Genomic DNA, 18,637 nt, shown 5'->3' on the forward strand with positions numbered 1-18,637 from the left:
GAAAAAAAATCAAATAATGCACATAATAATAAAACCTCTAAATCCTCTCAACATTATTATAAAAGTTACAGCATACAATATAAGTTATATAAGATATAACAAATAACTACATATTATATTCAATATTCAATATTTAAAAAGGGTGAGCAGCAATACACAAAATGTAAGATAGTAACACACAAAAAGTGAGAAAGCAAGCAGCAAACACACCGAACAGTCATAGATTCCCATAGTGGGCCAGACTGCAGAGGTAGATCAGAGGGCTGTCAACAGGCCACATCCAGGCCCAAACCCAACCCAGTTCTGACCCATTTAGTCAGGATATGGATCAGTGTGTTTAGGCCCATTTACTCAGACCTGAATCTGGACCCGTTTACATGACTGTTAAACAGGTCGGGCATGGATATGACTGTTCCAACCCAATTACCCAATTAAAACTTATGTAAATATTATATAATATATAAAATGTCATACGTAATAGATAGACCCATATATCAACTAGAATATGAATCATATAGTATATAAAATATACAACCCTAATCTCACAGTGAACCCACTCCTCCATCACTCCCCTCAAATTTTCACTTGGTAATTGCACAACCACCCACAAAATAGTGGCCATCATCTTCTTCCTGGCAACAAATGCGCAGGAACCTTGTTGCTGCTAAACCCTCTCGTCTTGATTTGCCAAACACATGAACCTCTTGGCCAATTCTTTGCCAAACACACACAAGGACCTCAGCCAAACCCCCCAATCTCTCTTCCTCTCTAGTTCTCTTGTTTTCAAACCCTCACTCCTCAATCTCTCACTGTCTCACAGCCTCACTCCATCTCACCCTCTTGTTATGTTATTCAATATTTTTGTAAATTTCTCTTAAGGACGGTTTTGTATGTGTTTCTATGAGTTTGATTTTACTCAAGTTGTTGAATTTTTGAGAGTTTGATTTTACATTGATTTAGCACAAATCTAGATGCCAATTAGTGTTGGGCATTGCATGCTGTTACAAATTGTTACACAACTGTTGTCGTAGGCAAAATTCTATTCTTTTTTGTGTGCTAGTATCAGCAAATCACGTCTGGGGTAATCAGTTCTGAAACTCAGGTCTAGTGGATTTGGAGATGGATCTGGTGAGAAGGATCCATTAGATAAATGGATTGATACTCAGTATTGAGACCCTTATCAGTAATCAGGTCTGTATTTGCAAATTCCGACCCAAAACCGACTTGTTGACAACCCTAGATTGGAGGAAGGGTGACATGTAAGGGTTGCTTGTCACAGGCGAGCTTGATGATGGAGGGAAGTTTCCAGAAGGGACAGTGATGCAGCATGGGTTCCTAGTGCGTGACGGTTACAATCAATCGTTGGTGACTCCTTTTGAACTTCCCAATTGGCCCCACTACACGACCCAAAATGAGTTTGGGCAGCAAAGGGGAATGAATGAATGAAAGCTACAATCAATCGTTGGTAACCGCCTAACAAAATACAACAACAATCATAACAAAATATAATCAGCTGCAACTGAGAGCATATTTGCAGCCTGCTACGAACGACTTATGTCTTCCACATTCCCCCTCAAATCAAGCTCCATAGATGACGATGAAGAAATAGACTTCGTAGTATTTGTAGGCGGCAAACTTTCTGCAATAGCAGTAGAAGGATCAGAATGAGAGTGGTACATAGGTGACCTCTTGAGCCCCAACTTGGTACATAGAAACACAAATCTATCCCTTGATAACCCTTTAGTAAAAATGTCGGTCACTTGATGAAGAGTAAGCACATACCGAATATCAACATCTCCACTTTCAATCTTTTCTCTCACAAAATGCACATCAATCTCAATGTGCTTTGTCCTAGAGTGGAATATATGGTTTCCAGCCATACTTTTAGCTGCTAGATTATCACACCAAAGAACAAGAGTTTGAACACAGGGATAGCCTAATTCTGATAATAGGGATTTAAGCCACAATATCTCGGTCACCCCTTGGGCAACAGCCCTATACTCTGCTTCACTCACTAATTTGGCAACTACTGATTGTTTTCTGGAACCCCAAATCAACAAATTACAGCCAAAGAACACACACAACCCATTAATCGACCTTTTAGTCACCTTATAGCTCGCATGGTCAACGTCTATGTAGACAGTTAATGACAGATCCTTAGGTGATGGAGTAAACACTAGACCGAGATTAATAATGCATTTAAGATAACGCAACAATCTTTTACATGCCAACCAATGTTGTTGCTTAGGAGAGGATAGAAATTGACTCAACTTATTGACTATAAACACTATAAATTCGGCCGAGTATAAGTCAAATATTGAAGCGAACCAACAACAGTTCTATAGAAAGATGGCTTAGAAAATATCTCACCCGCATCAGTCAAGGACATGCCCAAGGTCATTGGTGTTGCACACGGTTTGCATTGCTGCCTTTTTCAATAAGTTCAATGTGTACTTAGACTGTGTAAGATATATACCAGTGGAATCTCGATATGCTTCAAACCCTAGGAAGTAATTAATAAACCCTAGAGTTTTAAGAGCAAAATATGTCTACAAATCATGTATACACCCATAAAGAGTTAAAGCATCCAAACCAATGACAAGGATGTCATCAACATACACCAAAACAAACAGCACATACTTAGAAGTTCTCCTAATGAAAAGTGAGGCATCAGAAACTGCTTTCTTGAAACCCCAATCTTGTAAAGCAACTTTCAACTTTGTGTACCAAACTCTAGGGGCATGTTTAAGCCCATAAAGGGACTTTTTCAATCTACATACATGTGTGGGAAATTCTAAACTAACAAACCCTTCTGGCTGAGTCATAAAGACTACTTCATTTAGGTCACCATTTAAAAAAGCATTATTGACATCAACTTGTTGAATGTCCCAACCAAATGTGACAGCTATGGGAAAATAAAACCCTGATGGTCGGAGCCTTTACAACTGGACTAAAAGTCTCAGCATAATCAATTCCAGGATTTTGAAGGAAACCCTTAACTATTAATCGAGCCTTATGCTTAAGAATAGATCCACCGGGTTGAACTTAACACGGAATGCCCACTTGCAGTCAACTAAATTCATCTCAGAAGAAAATGAAATCAGATCCCAAGTTTGATTTCTTTGAAGAGCTAAGTACTCATCATTCACAACACTAACCCACCTAGTGTCTAAAAAAGCCTCTTGAATAGAATTGGGTTAAGAAGAACTTACTAGGGCATGAGGTGAGATAACAGCAAGATGTTTAGACTTGGATCTGGTAATCATAGGGTGAACTGAAGGTGCAGGAGCAACTTTTTTTTGTCATTTCTTTGTGCCCTAGGGTTTTCGTTTCATGGTACTAGAGCCATTGCTCTAACCTGATGGCTTCAAATCACACTCTCTGCTCCTCCTCTTCTCCTCCTCCTCGATCTTCCTCCTCCTTATCAACCGCTTCTCAATTTGATTTTTCAATGGTTGCCAAAGCTTTCAATTTCATTATGATCAAACTTGACACTAGTAACTACATCTTCTGGAAAGCTCAAGTTCTCACCACAGTCCGAGCCTTTGATCTAGTGTCTTTCCTCAATAAAACGTCTCCTCCGGCAAAGTTTCTGCTCAATCCAGAAGGAGGAGAAGCGACAGTCAATTCGAAGTATTTGAGCTGGATCCGATCTGATCAGCTCCAATTGGGATGGCTCTTCTCCACCATCAATAAGGAAGTGTTTGCGCAAGTGATTCACTGTGAATCATCTGTCGAGGTATAGATCTCTTTAGAAAAATTATATTCTCGTTAAACAATAGCAAAGTCATTTCAATTGAAACAAAAGTTAAGATCAATAAAAAAGGATTCACTCTATATAAATGACTATATACTAAAGATTAAGATGATAGGAAATGCTTTAGCATCCATAGGAGAACCGTTGAATGACAAAGATCTATTACTTGCTATACTTAATGGACTAGATCAGGAGTATGAAACGGTTGTGAGCCTCATAACATATCAGATGGACGAAATAGATCTAGAAAAGGTGCAAAATTTACTGTTGATGCATGAACAAAGGTTGTCGGTCAAGAATTCATCTCATTCTGCTGTAAATTTTGATTTTGTGTCTTCTATGCATGTGAATGTGGCGTTAGTTCCTACTACACCGAATAATAGCTTTGGTAATACTAGAGGAGGATATTCTCAGAGAGTAGGTGGATCTGTTAATAGAGGAGGGAGAGGCCGAGGTAGAGCTTCTAACAAGAGAGTTTATTGTCAATTGTGGGGGAAATCAGGGCATTTTGTGGATCAGTGTTATCACAGTTTTGATAAAAACTTCCAGCGTGTGTCTAATCAATGACTTGGAAGATCTGGTGGTGCTAATCAGTCAGAGTCTAGAGCTTATATGGCCTCCTTTAGTGATTCTAATGGAGCCTACATGAATGACTCGGGTTCAATACAAGGGTCTCACTATGGTAGTCCTTCTAACCCTTACACACCTAATAACTTTGTTGTTCAGCCCTCTCTTTTAGATCCAGTCTGGTCTGTTGATTCTACGGCAACTAATCACATCACTTCAAACCTGAACAACCAATCATTGCATGCTCCTTATACCGGTGGGGACAAAGTTGCAATAGGCAATCGTAAGCAACTACCTATTACTCATGTTGGTACTAGTTATTTACAAGCCAAGTCTAAACCAAATTTAGTTCTTCCATTACCTAATGTTCTTCCTGTTCTGAGTATGAAGAAAAAATTGATTTGTGTGTCACAACTTACTCATGATCATAATGTTGTGGCTGAATTTCATTCGAATGTTTGTTTGATTAAAGACAAAGCTTCTAGACTGGTGCTACTTCGGGGACATCTTAAGGATGGGCTTTATCGGCTAACTCCAGCAACTTGTTCTGCTATTGGCAACTCTTCTACCCAATCCCTAGCGTTTTCATCTGTTCCTTCAGTGCTTTCTTCTTCAACTACATGTAATAAACAAGATTCATGTAAATGGCAGAACTCATTTTGTCATGAGCTGCCAAAGGATGTAAATGTAGTTCAGAATACTAGAATTTATCGACAGTGGCATGATAGGCTGGAACATCCATCAATGAATGTACTAAGATTTATGTTGAATAAAATGGATATTTCTTGTTCACTTTCAAACCTGTCCTTTTGTGATTCTTGTAAGATTGCAAAATTAAGCCAACTTCCTTTTGCTAGCAATGAAATTACTACTATAAAACCTTTAAAATTGGTCTATTCTAATCTATGGGGACCTACCCTTGTTATGTCCATTGAAGGATTTAGATACTACATAATCTTTGTGGATGCACGCACTAGGTACACTTGGTTTTACCCCCTAAAGCTCAAATCTTATGCCTTGACCATACTTGTCCACACCCATCAACAGAATGGTGTAGCAAAAAAGAAACACAAACATATAGCTAAGATGGGTTTAACCTTGTTGTCTCATGCTCATATGCCTCTTAAATTTTGGGTGGAAGCCTTTCAAACAGCAGTGCATCTTATTAATTTGCTTCCTTCATCATTTCTAAAGTCCTATATATCATTTGAACTGTTATATCACAAACAACCTCACTACTCGATCCTTCAACCTTTTGGTTGTACTTGCTTTTCTTACCTTCGTCCCTATTACAAGCACAAATTTGATTTACATTCTGCCAAGTGTGTTTTTCTTGGTTATAGTCACACCCAAGCTAGATATAAGTACTTGTTTTCTATTTTCTTTTCTTCCCTTCCTCAGTCATCAAGATTAAATGGGTTTCTACTGCCTTTTTGGAACCTATCTCTTCCTCTTCTAATTCTTCAATGTGTCCTCAAGTAGCATAGTTTCAGGCCCCAGCACCGTCCAGTGTTGTCTCTGGTGGTACATGTGACAGTTTGACTATGTCTACTAGTGCCTCACAAGAGCTACAACCTTCCATTATTTAGTCACCAGAACCTTCAATCTCTCTACCCAAGCCTAAACCTGTTCTGGCAACTTCCATTCACCCTATGATCACAAGATCAAAGTCTAAACAACTAGTTGCCCCTTCCCCCCATGCCTTAGTGAGTTCCCTTGAACCTAGTTCAGTTTGTGAGGCTCTTTTAGACTCACGATGGGTTAAGGCCATGAAAAAAGAGTACACAGCCGTGCAGAGAAATAATACTTGGGAGCTGGTTCCTTTTTCTTAGAATATGAACTTAATTGGCTGTAAATGGGTTTTTCGAGTGAAGTATAATGCAAATGGGTATATTCTAAAGTATAAGGCCAGGCTGGTTGCCAAGTAATTTCTTCAAGCTCCGATAGTGGACTATGCTGAAACTTTCAGTCAGGTAGTTAAGGCTCCAACCATTAGAGTTCTCTTTTCTATAAAAGCCACCTTTGGTTGGGAGATCCAACAAGTTGATGTCAACAATGCTTTCCTTAATGGAGATCTAGCTGAGACTATTTTTACAACTCAACTTGAAGGTTTATAAGCTTTCAGTTTCCTACTCATGTATGTCGGTTGAAGAAATCTTTGTATAGGCTTAAGCAAGCTCCTCGAGCTTGGTATATGAAACTGAGAACAGCATTACAGAATTGGGGATTTGTTAGGGCTGTGTCAAATGCTTCTTTGTTTATCAAGAAGACAGTTGGTTATGTGCTCTTTGTCTTGGTATACGTTAATGATATACTCATCACAGGTTCGGATTCCACGGCCCTTAGATCGTGTATTCATGACTTGGACACACATTTTGCTCTTAAGGCCCTTGGCTCTGTGAATTACTTTCTAGGGTTTGAAGCATATAGGGATGGCAGTGGTATATATCTAACTCTAACTCAGTCCAAGTATGTTGTTGATTTGTTGAAACAGACTGCTATGCAAGATTGCAAGCCTTGTGCGACTCCTATGGCTGCTGGGATTTCTTTAACTAATGAAGGAGTCATTTTCTAATCCATCTTTGTACATAACTCTTATTGGTTCCTTACAGTACTTGACTTATACTAGCCCGAACATAGCCTTCACAGTGAATAAATTGAGTCAATTTATGTCCAATCCTAAGTCTAACATTGGTTAGCTTGTAAGAGACTACTTTGATATCTTAAAAGGACTATTGGCTTGGGGTTGGTCTTTTCTCCTTCACCAGATGATCTTTCCTTAAAGTTTACATAGATGCAGACCATGTTGGTTGCAAAGTGACTAGATGATCTACCAGTGGTTTTTCTGTCTATCTCGAAAGAAATCTTAGGGTCCAAGAAACAATCAATTGTTGCTCGATCAGTTGGGGAGGTTGAGTATCGAGCACTTGCCCTAGGTGTGACAGAGTTAATGTGGCTGAAATCTCTATTTCTGGAGTTGGGATATCAATGTGCTGCTACTCCTATAGCGTGGAGTGACAATTTAACTGCCAAGAGCATGGCTAAAAATCCGGTCTTTCATTCTCGAACCAAGCATGTCAATATTGATGTACATTTTGTTCGTGAGAATGTAGAAAGTAGTGAAGTGGAGATCAGATATGTTCCAACATCTGATCAGGTGGTTGATATTCTCACTAAAGGGTTGCCTAGAGACCGATTCTTATTTCTTCTATGTCAGAAGCTTGGTTTGAAGATGTTATTCGTGTATGATGATTCTAGGCTTGCTACAGGACTGCCCAAGAATAAGTGCTCAACTTCCATGGAGCCTGACTTGAAGGGGAGTGTGGAAGCATCTAAAGTTTTGTGATAGTATTGTTTGTTGTTGCTGCTTTTGTTTTCGTGTATTTCTTGCTATTATTTGGTTGTTGTAGTACATCTATGGTATTAGCATTAGTGTTGCTTTGTTGTCTTAGCAATTCTTGAGGTGGTGCCTCTTTCATGTGGAATGAGTTGCCTATTTAAGTAGCTCTTAGGTTCTTTCTCTAATGTTAAGTCTTCATTTTCTCTGCAATACAATTTACGATTCCTCTCGTTCTTTCTTCTCTCATGTTTGTTTCTGTCATTTCTTTGTGCCCTAGGGTTTATGTTTCATGGGTCTTGATGATTTTGACAAAGAATAAGGTTGATTAGTACTATTAGGAAATAAGCATTATGTAGTTGTAGGTAAAGAAGGTCCAATAGATAAACCATAGGATACTGAGAGATTATTAGGAGTTGGGATAGAGGGTTGTGCTACTCGAGGGTTTGAAGAACTGATAGAAAAAGAAGGAATGGAAAGAAGAACAGAAGTAGACTGTCCAGTAGAGCTTAACTAAGGGGAATAAGAGGATGAGTTAGAACACAAATGAGGAAAGGGAAATTCTTCTAAATTAAAGTGAACATGTCTTGACACATAGATCTTTCCTGAAGGATGCAAGCACTTATATCCAGCTTGAACATGGCTATAACCAAGAAACACACATTTAGTAGAATGAAATTGGAATTTATGCTTGTTATAGGATCGAATAAAGGGAAAACAAGCACATCCAAAGGGTTGCAATTGCATGTAATTAGGTCGTTTGTTTGAGAGCTTCATTAGAACCTATGGGATGAGCTATAAACAATTGTGAACCAGATTACAACATACCACCTCCTCTACCAAACTGTGAACCAAAATTTGGAGTATAACTCCGTTGAAAATTCCAATCAAATCTATAATAGCACCTGTCTGCAAAGTGATCAGGCTTCCTACACGGTTGCCAGTATAATCTCCTGCCTGAGGATCTGCCACGTCCTCATCCTCCTCTAAAAGAACCTCCTCTATTAGCAGAACCACCTCTATTCAATTCAATCCATTCTCATTTATAGACCATTGAGATGCTAAATTTACATTTACAGATTCAAGACCATAAATGGAGGAACTAGACATATTCTTGGCAACAAGCCTTTGTTCATGCATCAGTAATAAGTATTGAACCTTTTCTATGTTAATTTCATCCATTTGATATCTAATAAGACTCACAACCATTTCATAATCATTGTCCAACCATGTAAGATTGCCATCAATAATTCTCTATCATTTCAAGGTTCTCCAATAGCAGCTAGGGCATGTCCTATGGTCTTGATTTTCAGGATATAATCATTTATAAACAAATCATTCTTCTTTATAGATCTAAGAAGTTGTTTCAATTGAAAAGACTTAGCAACCGTCTATTGTGAGTAAAGGTTCTCAAGAGCATTCCAAACCTCAGAGAATGATTCGTAATGAATCACTTGCGCCGAAACTTCTTTCTCAATAGTGGAAAACAACCAGCCTAAAAGTAATTGATTTGACTTTATCCAATTGAGGTATTCGGGATTTACAACCTGAGCCTCGTGACCAGAATTTCTTGGATCGTTGATGTACTTCGAAGCGCTGGAGACTTCTTGATGTATGGCAACAAGTCAAATGCCCTAATCGTGGCCAATATTTGAGCTTTCCAAAATAGATAATTGTTGGAATCTAGTTTGGTTGGAATAAAATTGAATGCTTTTGCAACCGTTGTAAAGTGAGACTAAAGCCGATGACAACGTAGAAGCGGAGTTAAGTAAGGAGGAGGAGGAATTGAATTCACGATTGTAAGCTATTGACGCTAGTCGAAGGCTCTAATACCATGAAGCAAGAGCTTCGCAGTCAGAAAGAAGAAAATTGTTAGAGTAGATCACAACACTCCACAGATTCTCTCAACTCAAATAGCTCTCCTTAGGCACTCGCACACCAGATAACACAAGCGATATAGACACCACAAGAAATAAAAAAACTAAAACAGCAAGAACACACAGAGAATTTATCCTAGTTCGCTCTTGGGAACAAGACCTAGGTCCAAATTGCTTGGCGCCTCTCAATCCACTATCTTGAAACAACCATAGGATGATTACAACAAGAGCCCTAATCCTACCTAGCCCATATGCTCTGAAAGCTAACAAAATTCTAGAGATTACAAGCTATCCCCAGCCTCTCTCTACCTCTCACACTCAATCCCAAATACAAGATAGAAAACCAGAATCAACCTTCACAGAATGAGGCGCACTGATTCTGATTCTCATACTCCTATCCCACGATCCCTATTTATAAGTTATAGGGGCGTGAGTTACAAGACTTTAACTAACTGCCCAACTGACCGAAATGAACTAACTTGGTCAGCTACCCTTCTAGAAAGATACCTTCTAGAAGTGATATTAATTCTAACTCTACAATAGAAAAACATACACTTGCAGCAATACAATGATACCGATTACATCTATTCTAATTTAATACAAATGACAACAAATTCTCCAGCCATTTGTACTTTGATTAGATTTCATCTTGGCCCTGCACTCTTCAATTTCCTCCTTGATCAATCTGCAAAATTCTCATGTAGTGCTTCATCTTTGATGATGGCACTGGTTTTGTAAACATATCTGCTACATTGTCTTCCCCTGCAATCTTGGTTAGAAACACAATTTTATCTTCAACAATTTGTCTTATAAAATGATGCCTTACATCTATATGCTTTGTTGTTTCATGATGGGCTTGGTTTTTGGACAAGTGAATGGCACTTTGACTATCACACATCAAATTTTCCTTGACTTCTACCCCTAGGAGCTCGCTAACTAGACCCTTAAGCCACATAGCTTCCTTAATTGCATCAGAAACAGCTATGTATTCTGCCTCGGTAGTGGACAATGCTACCACATGTTACAAGCCTGACTTCCAACTAATTATAGAGTTCCACAGCCAAAAGACATAGCCGATTGTGGATATCCTTTTGTCTATGTCGGTAGCATAGTCAGCATCCGAGTATCCTAGGATACTAGTTTCCTCTCCTAATTTAGCTCCACCATAGGATAAAGCATTGTTTATAGACCCTTTAATGTATCTAAACATCCACTTTACTGCCATCCAGTGAGCTTTTCCTAGATTTGCCATAAACCGACTTATAACACTCATTCCATGAGCCAAGTCAGGTCAGGTGCACACCATGCTATACATGATGCTGCTTACTACACTCGAATAAGGGATATGATCCATTTCCCTCTTCTCTTCTTCATCTTTTGGGGACTGGTCTAAAGATAACTTGAAGTGAGCAGCAAATGACAGACTGATTGCCTTTGCCTCAGCCATTCCGAATCTAGATAACAGTTTTGTTAAGTAGGATTTCTGAGAAAGATATATCTTCCTATGATGCTTATCTCTTGAGATTTCCATCCCTAGAATTTTCCTAGCTTCCCCTAGCTCCTTCATTTCAAATTCATCCCTCAGATTTTCTTTGAGGAGCTAGATTTCTTATGTGGACTGACTTGCTATAAGCATGTCATCTACATAGAGCAATAAATATATGGAAATACTAGAAGATATATGTTAAAAATAGATACAATAATCATAGGAGCTTCTAAAATACCCTTGGCCTAACATGACAGAATCAAATTTTCGGTACCATTGCCTTGGGGACTGCTTAAGTCCATACAAGGACTTTCTAAGCAAGCATACCTTATCCACCTCTCCCTTAGCTTCAAAACCTTTCGGTTGATCCATCAAAATCCTCTCCTCTAAGTCCCCATGAAGAAAGGTAGTTGTTACATCCATTTGCTCAAGATATAAGTCTAATTGAGCAGTGATGGCTAAGAGAATTCTTATGGAAGTGTGTCTCACAACCGGAGATAACACTTCATTAAACTCAACTCCCAGCACTTAGAGTGAAACCCCTAGCCACCAGCCTTGCCTTAAACCTAAGCTTAGAATTCTCTCTTGCTCCCTCTTTAATTTTATACAGCCATTTGCAGCCTACCACACGCTGTCCACTTGGTTTTTCAACCAATTCCCAAGTGTGATTCTTCTAAAGGGATGCAATTTCAGATTGCATGGCTTCCAGCCACTTATTTGCATCCTTTGAGGCCATTGCCTCTTCATAGGTAAGAGGCTCCTCTCCTATGGATTTTGCTACACTATTGAATGCATAAGCTACCAAGTGTGAGTAACCATATCTTTGGGGAGACCTACGGGATCTAAGCCACCTATCTCTTGCCACGTTATACCTATCAAGATTAAGGAGGTCTCTCAGGCTTGAATCTGCATCACTGACACCTTCTTCCTCTTCCATTTGAGAAGATCCTTGATCTCGGTCATGGTCACTGAAAGGTTCAGGATCAAAAATTTCATGCTTGGATTCTGAGACATCTTAAGTCAGTTTTTTGGTTGCATCAGGAATCTACACCTAAACTGATTCTCCAGATTTTTCCTGATTAGGCTGAGGTTCATGAGTTCCTGATTTTATGGTAGAATCTTCATCAAATGTTACATCTCTAGTAACTATGGTCCTTGGTCCATCTGATTCTAAGTTCCATAGCTTGTAGCCTTTAACATCCGATGGGTAACCAATAAACAGGCATTTCTTAGTCCTAGGCTCTAGTTTACCTTGTTTTACATGAGCGTAGGCTAGGCAACCGAATACTCTAAGATGGGCTAAGCTTGGTTTATGACCGGTCCATTTTTCATTAGGGGTTTGGAGACTGGTAGCCTTTGAGGGTGTATTGTTAAGGACATGGGCTACAGCAGCAACCGTTTCCCCCCAAAAAAGTCTTGGGTAATTGTACATGAAACAACATGCATCTTACCCTTTCCAAGAGAATTCTATTCATCCTCTCGGCAACCCCATTTTGCTTGGGATTACCGGGAGCTATAAGGTGTCTAATGATGCCAACATCTTTACACATTTGGTCAAACTCTCTATTACAAAATTCCAACACATTATCAGTTCTTATTACCTTAACCGACCTGCCCTTTTGGTTCTCTACCATACTCTTCCATGTCCTGAATGTTTCAAAAGTGTTATCTTTTGATTTTAGAACATATACCTACAACATTCTTAAGAAATCATCTATGATTGATAGGAAGTATCGAGAGCCCCCATGGGTTTCAAATTCGGATGGACCCCATAAGTCTAAATGTATGTAATCTAGGGGTGCTTTAGATGAATAGATTGTTGTTTTGCTGAATTTTACTTTGGTTGCCTTACCTAATATGCAGGATTCACATTTATTTAATTCTAGAGACTGCCCTAAATCCAGAATACCCTGGTTTGCAAGTTCCTTGAGCCCTTGCTCACTTATATGTGACATTCTTAAATGCCACAGACTTGCTTTGGACCTAGAATTAACGCTAACAGCTGTAGCTTCACCACATAAAGTGGTGGCCTGCAATAGGTAGATTCCATTCTTTAAAACAACCCTCATGCATATTAAAGACCCCTTTGAAATCTGGATAGATCCACCCTCACCTTTAAACTTAAAACCATTCCTATCTAGCTCTCCAAGAGAAATCAGGTTTCTCTTCAAGTCAGGGACATACCTCACTGATGTGAGGGTTCTTAAGGAGCCATCATGAAGCTTTAATCTAATATCTCCTACCCCTTGAACCTTACATTCATGGTCATTGCCAAGCAAGACCTTTCCACCATTGATTTCCCTAAAGTTTTGCAACCACTATTTTCTTGGGGTCATGTGAAAAGAGTAGCCAGAGTCCAGCACCCACTCTAGGCTGTCTGAACATTCACTTACAATTAGGGCTTCCAAACTATCATAACCGGAGTCACAATAGTTGGCTCCTCCTCCTGAATTTTCTTTATCCGCTAAGTCCGTCTTTCTCTTTGGGCAAAGCCGTTTAATGTGGCCTTCTTGCTGGCAATAATAACATTTTATCGGGCCTTTCCCATTTCTAGACTTAGACCTTGATTTACCCCTATTTTTCTGATCTTTCTTAGTGCTTTTTGACCTAACTGATAAGGCATCCCCAAGAGAAGTTTTATCATTCATCTTGAACTTAAGTTCTTTGGAATTTAATGCACCTATGACATCTTCTAATGTGAGTTTATCTCTACCATGTTGAAGGATGTCTACAAAATTCTCATAGGACTTAGGCAGAGAGTATAAAAGGACTAAAGCTTTATCCTTCTCTTCATATTTCACTCTATGTTCTCTAAGTCTAGGCATAGCTTATTAAAATTATCTATATGATCATGCAATTTTGGGGATTCTTGCATTTTGAAATTAAAAAACCTGGCCTTTAAGAAGAGATGATTGGACAGTGTCCTTTGGAGGTAGAGATCTTCAAGTTTCTTCCAAATTTCTGCAGCTGTCTTCCACTTCGAGACCTCTCAAAGTACTTTATCTCCCAGGCTTAGGATCAAAATATTGTAAGCCTTTTTGTTGATTTCCTTCTTGGCCTTTTCTTGTTCTTCAGTCAGCACCGATACTTCTTTCCCGGTAGATGCGTCTATTATCTTGATTTCTCGTTCCAGTGCTTCCTCAAGTCCTTGATTGTAGAGAAGAGCTTCCATTTTTATCCTCCACAAGCCGAAATCATTTGATCCATCAAATTTAACGATGTCAAATCTTGAGGTAGTTGGCGCCATGATGCTTTCTGGTGTTTTGAGTCAGATTCCTTGAGTTTCTTGAAAATCTTAATCGCCGAAGAAGACTTCTTGGCTCTGATACCACGTTGTTAGAGTAGATCACAACACTCCACAGATTCTCTCAACTCAAATAGCTCTCCTTAGGCACTCGCACACCAAATAACACAAGCAATATAGACACCACAAGAAATAAGAAAATTAAAACAGCAAGAACACATAGAGAATTTATCCTGGTTCGGTCTTGGGAACAAGACCTAAGTCCAGATTGCTTGGCGCCTCTCAATCCACTATCTTGAAACAACAATAGGATGATTACAATGAGAGGCCTAATCCTACCTAGCCCATATGCTCTGAAAGCTAATAGGATTCTAGAGATTAGAAGCTATCCCCAGCCTCTCTCTACCTCTCGCACTCAATCCCAAATACAAGATAGAAAACCAGAATCAACCCTCACGGAATGAGGCCCATTGATTCTGATTCTCATACTCCTATCCCACGATCCCTATTTATAAGTTATAGGGGCGTGAGTTACAAGACTTTAGCTAACTGCCCAACTGATCGAAATAAACTAACTTGGCCAGCTGCCCTTCTAGAAACATACCTTCTAGAAGTGATATTAATTCTAACTCTACAACAGAAAAACATATACTTGCAGCAATACAATGATACTGATTAAATCTATTCTAATCTAATACAAATGACACAACAAAAACAACAGGAGATAGAAAAATACCTCGAGAATATTATTGAAATGAATGAAGGAAAATGGCAATCAATACAATAAAAAAAACTAACTGATCCTTATATATATATTGAGACTATGAGCTGCCTAACCGCCTAACTAAATACAACAACAATCATAACAAAATATAATCAGCTGCAACTGAGAGCACGTTTGCAGCCTGCTACCAATGACTTAATCTTCCACAAGGCTGAATCTGTCTGATGATGATGACTGTTAGTTGTGCCAGCAGCTATGTTAAGGACGGAGAGGGGGAGTGCGAGGGGTCTTTCTATAATTTTCCGTTTCAACTAAAAATCTGATTTTTATAATTAAAAGATCTCCTAAAATTTGGAGGGAAAGATATAACTTGACAACAGTCATTATTGATATGAGGTAATTGGGGAGAAGGGGGGGCATTAAAATTTTTCAAAATAAGGATGTGGCCTGTATATGTTCACTAAAGCTCAAGGATAGTCCCTGCAATTTACCCTAATCAAATTATGATTTAATTACGTAAAAGATTTCTAACTTTATGTAATCTAATCTGAGAGCATTAAGCATATCTAATATGCCCAAACCACATTTCTGATTTCAGACCTCCAATTCTCCAGGAATCTAATATTCTCCCAAAAATAAATAACCTTACCCCTCTCCATCAGTGGTGCAAAGTAAAACACAGCCCATTCAAGGAATGAGAGTAGCATTTACCATTTTCTGACTGCCAAAGTAATGATCAGACGATGGCCCATGCCCATTCAATAGAACTGCAAAAGAACAGAAAATTACAGGGAAAATATCAAGGTGTATTCCATATATATGCACATAAACCTAAAGGGAGAAAGAGAAGCCATTAGTAGTCACATAAGCAATTATGATATACCATCATCTCCTGGAATATCAGAAGAACGTGATGGAGAAGAACCCTCACTGGTACTTTCATCAGCGTCAGAAACCACTCCAACTGACTCATCCTGCACAAAATTCAGCTTAAAAGAAAATTTTTCAATAAATGCATTCTGGGCACTAAACATTATTTAGCAAAAACATGAAATTCAAAACAAACAAAAAAAAAAAAGACATAATGAACATAAATCCAATTACACTGGATGAAGACTCCTGCAGGGCACAATTTGACTGGGTGTTGCCGGGTGAAGCTGCTCCAGGGCTTAAAGCTCTTGGTTCCAGTTGAACAGAGAAACCTCCAGATCTGAGTTTATCTGGAATAAATTGATGCTTCTGTTCATAGCTTATAGAATTAAATATCAAAACATCAAGCAAGTCACACATTTGTTTTACAACAGGGTCATCTTCTTCTTGGCTAATAGGGATATCTAAGTGGATATTCCCAAATGCATTATGTTGGAGACGATAAAAAGAAAAATTATTTCAAGCTGTGAACAAGTGGATAAAGAGATGAGGTTGTTATGAGAAAAGTTTGGAGAAGTTCAAACTAAGAGGATAAATGAGAGAAAGGATGAAGCAGTTTCAAAAAGGATGAGAGAAGCCAAGTTCAAATCTATTCTAATCTGTAATGTATTGTTATTTCAATTTGTTGTAATCTATTCCTGTATTTTAGAAAAAAAATTAGGATATCTTGTGTATATATACTTCAACCTACAAATCAATGAAGTGTGAGGAAGAACATTTATTTTATCCAGCCTCCAAACGTTTGATATATCTCTTCCATTTATTTTTCTTGGTATCAGAGCCACGTTCTTGTGGTAGACATTTCCTCCTTACCTACGAATTGTGGAATCCTTTAGGTACACATCATGGCTTAAACACAAGCTAGTGAGACATCTACCACCGTCCCTCTTCCAACTAGAAATACACAAGTTTCGTCTGTTCAAATGGCTCTCAACAGCCATTCCCTCCAGATTACTCAGCATGAACTAAATGGAACCAACTTTAGAGAATGATCCTAATCAGTTTTGCTGGTAGTTAGGGGAAAAGGAAAGATTGGTTATCTAACAAGAGCAATTCCTAAGCCTAACATAGAATCAGCAACCTATGGCATTTGGAAAGCGAAGAATTCTATTGTTACGGCCTAGTTGATCAATTCCATGAAACCAAAGATTGGAAGGACCTAACTGATCTACAAGACAACCAAGGAGATTTGGGAAGCTATACAAGAAATATACTCAGACATGAAGAACGTCGCTCAATGTCTTCAAATTCGATCTACTATTTGAACGACAAGACAAGGTACTAATTCTGTTACCGAATATTACAATACTTTAACAGAGTTATGGCAGGAGAAGGACTTATACTATGAAATCACTTGGGATTGTTCTGAAGATGGAAGAAAGTATAACAAGATGATAGAAAATGAGAGAGTGTTTGACTTCCTACACAGCCTCAATTCTGATCTAGATGAAGTTAGAGGCAGATTACTTGAAACTAAACCTTTTCCATCTATGAGAGAAGTTTTTGCAGAAGTTAGACGAGAAGATAGCAGGAAGAAGATGATGCTAACTTCATCAGAGTCTTCCATTAATGATGTATACACACAAACATCAGCCCTAGTTACTTCAAGGATGAAAACATCTAAAGGAGAGTCCCAGAAAGATAAATAATGGTGTGACCACTACAATAAGTCGTACCATACAAGGGATACCTGTTGGAAAATCCATAAAAAAACAGCAAATTGAAAGCCACGAAACCAGAGGAAGGTGAACCAATCTGGCTATGCAGTAGAGGCAGAAGCTAGAAAACCAACTAATCTGACCTTATCAACAAATCAATTGGAAGTATTACAGCAATTGTTGAGCCAAAACAAGGTGATCAAATCTAATGCCACAGATAATCCTAATCCGGAAGTATCCTTGGCCAAACAAGGTATACCTAGATACTCTCTGTTCTCTAAGAAATTCACTACAGATTGTTGGATAATAGATACAGGTGCTTCGGACCACATGATCAGTTCACTTAAGGTGTTGTCAGCCTATGAACCTTGTGATCAAGGTATAACCATCTCAATGGTTGATGGTACAACCTCTTAAGGCTCAAGGAAAAGGGACAGCTTTTGTGGCAGGGTTAACTCTAAAATCAATTTTATATGTACCTGATTTGAAATGTAACATGTTATCAACAAGCAAGCTAACTAGAGACAGGAGTTGTTTGGTAACATTTTTTCCATCTTATTGTGAATTTCAAGATCTATCTCTAGGGAAGAAGATTGGCAGTGCTGAGGAAAAAGGTGGTCTCTATAATATCTCAAGAGCTGGCCATTCTCTTGGATCTAGGTCACACATTCAATCCTCCTTGTCCGCTATTTCAGATTATGAAGTCATATTATGGCACCAATGTTTAAGGCATCCTAGCTTCAATTATCTTAAAGTTTTGTATCCTTCTCTTTTCATCAATAAAAGGAGCCATTCTTTCATTGTGAACAATGTATCTTTGCTAAACAAACCAAAATTTCACATCCAACTCATATCTAAAATAAGCCTTCAAAGCCAATATTTGGTCCATAGTGACATTTAAGGACCAGCAACGACTCCCAACTTAACTCATACTCGTTGGTTCATCACTTTCATAGATGACCATACAAAAGTTTGTTAGGTGTTCTTAATGAAAGACAAATCTAAAGCCTATATTGTCTTCAAAAGGTTTCATCAAATGGTAAGAAATGTTTTTCAA

The 18,637-nt window shown here is 38.5% G+C and overlaps 1 protein-coding gene across 2 annotated transcripts in view; it reads right to left on the reverse strand.

The window, feature by feature from the left end:
• The window catches only part of LOC127799344 (probable ubiquitin-like-specific protease 2B), a 118,083-nt gene that overhangs the window by 81,675 nt on the left and 17,771 nt on the right, over positions 1-18,637 (reverse strand). For both annotated transcript variants that reach the window (XM_052333290.1, XM_052333292.1), the window contains exons 2-4: positions 16,097-16,212; positions 15,876-15,966; positions 15,704-15,759 (exon numbers count right to left, since the gene is read on the reverse strand). In XM_052333290.1, coding sequence (XP_052189250.1) covers positions 15,704-15,759; positions 15,876-15,966; positions 16,097-16,212 — 263 coding nt within the window. The remainder of the gene's footprint in view (positions 1-15,703; positions 15,760-15,875; positions 15,967-16,096; positions 16,213-18,637) is intronic.

This window comes from Diospyros lotus, chromosome 4, assembly GCF_014633365.1.
Source record: "Diospyros lotus cultivar Yz01 chromosome 4, ASM1463336v1, whole genome shotgun sequence".
Taxonomy (NCBI): Eukaryota; Viridiplantae; Streptophyta; class Magnoliopsida; order Ericales; family Ebenaceae; genus Diospyros; species Diospyros lotus.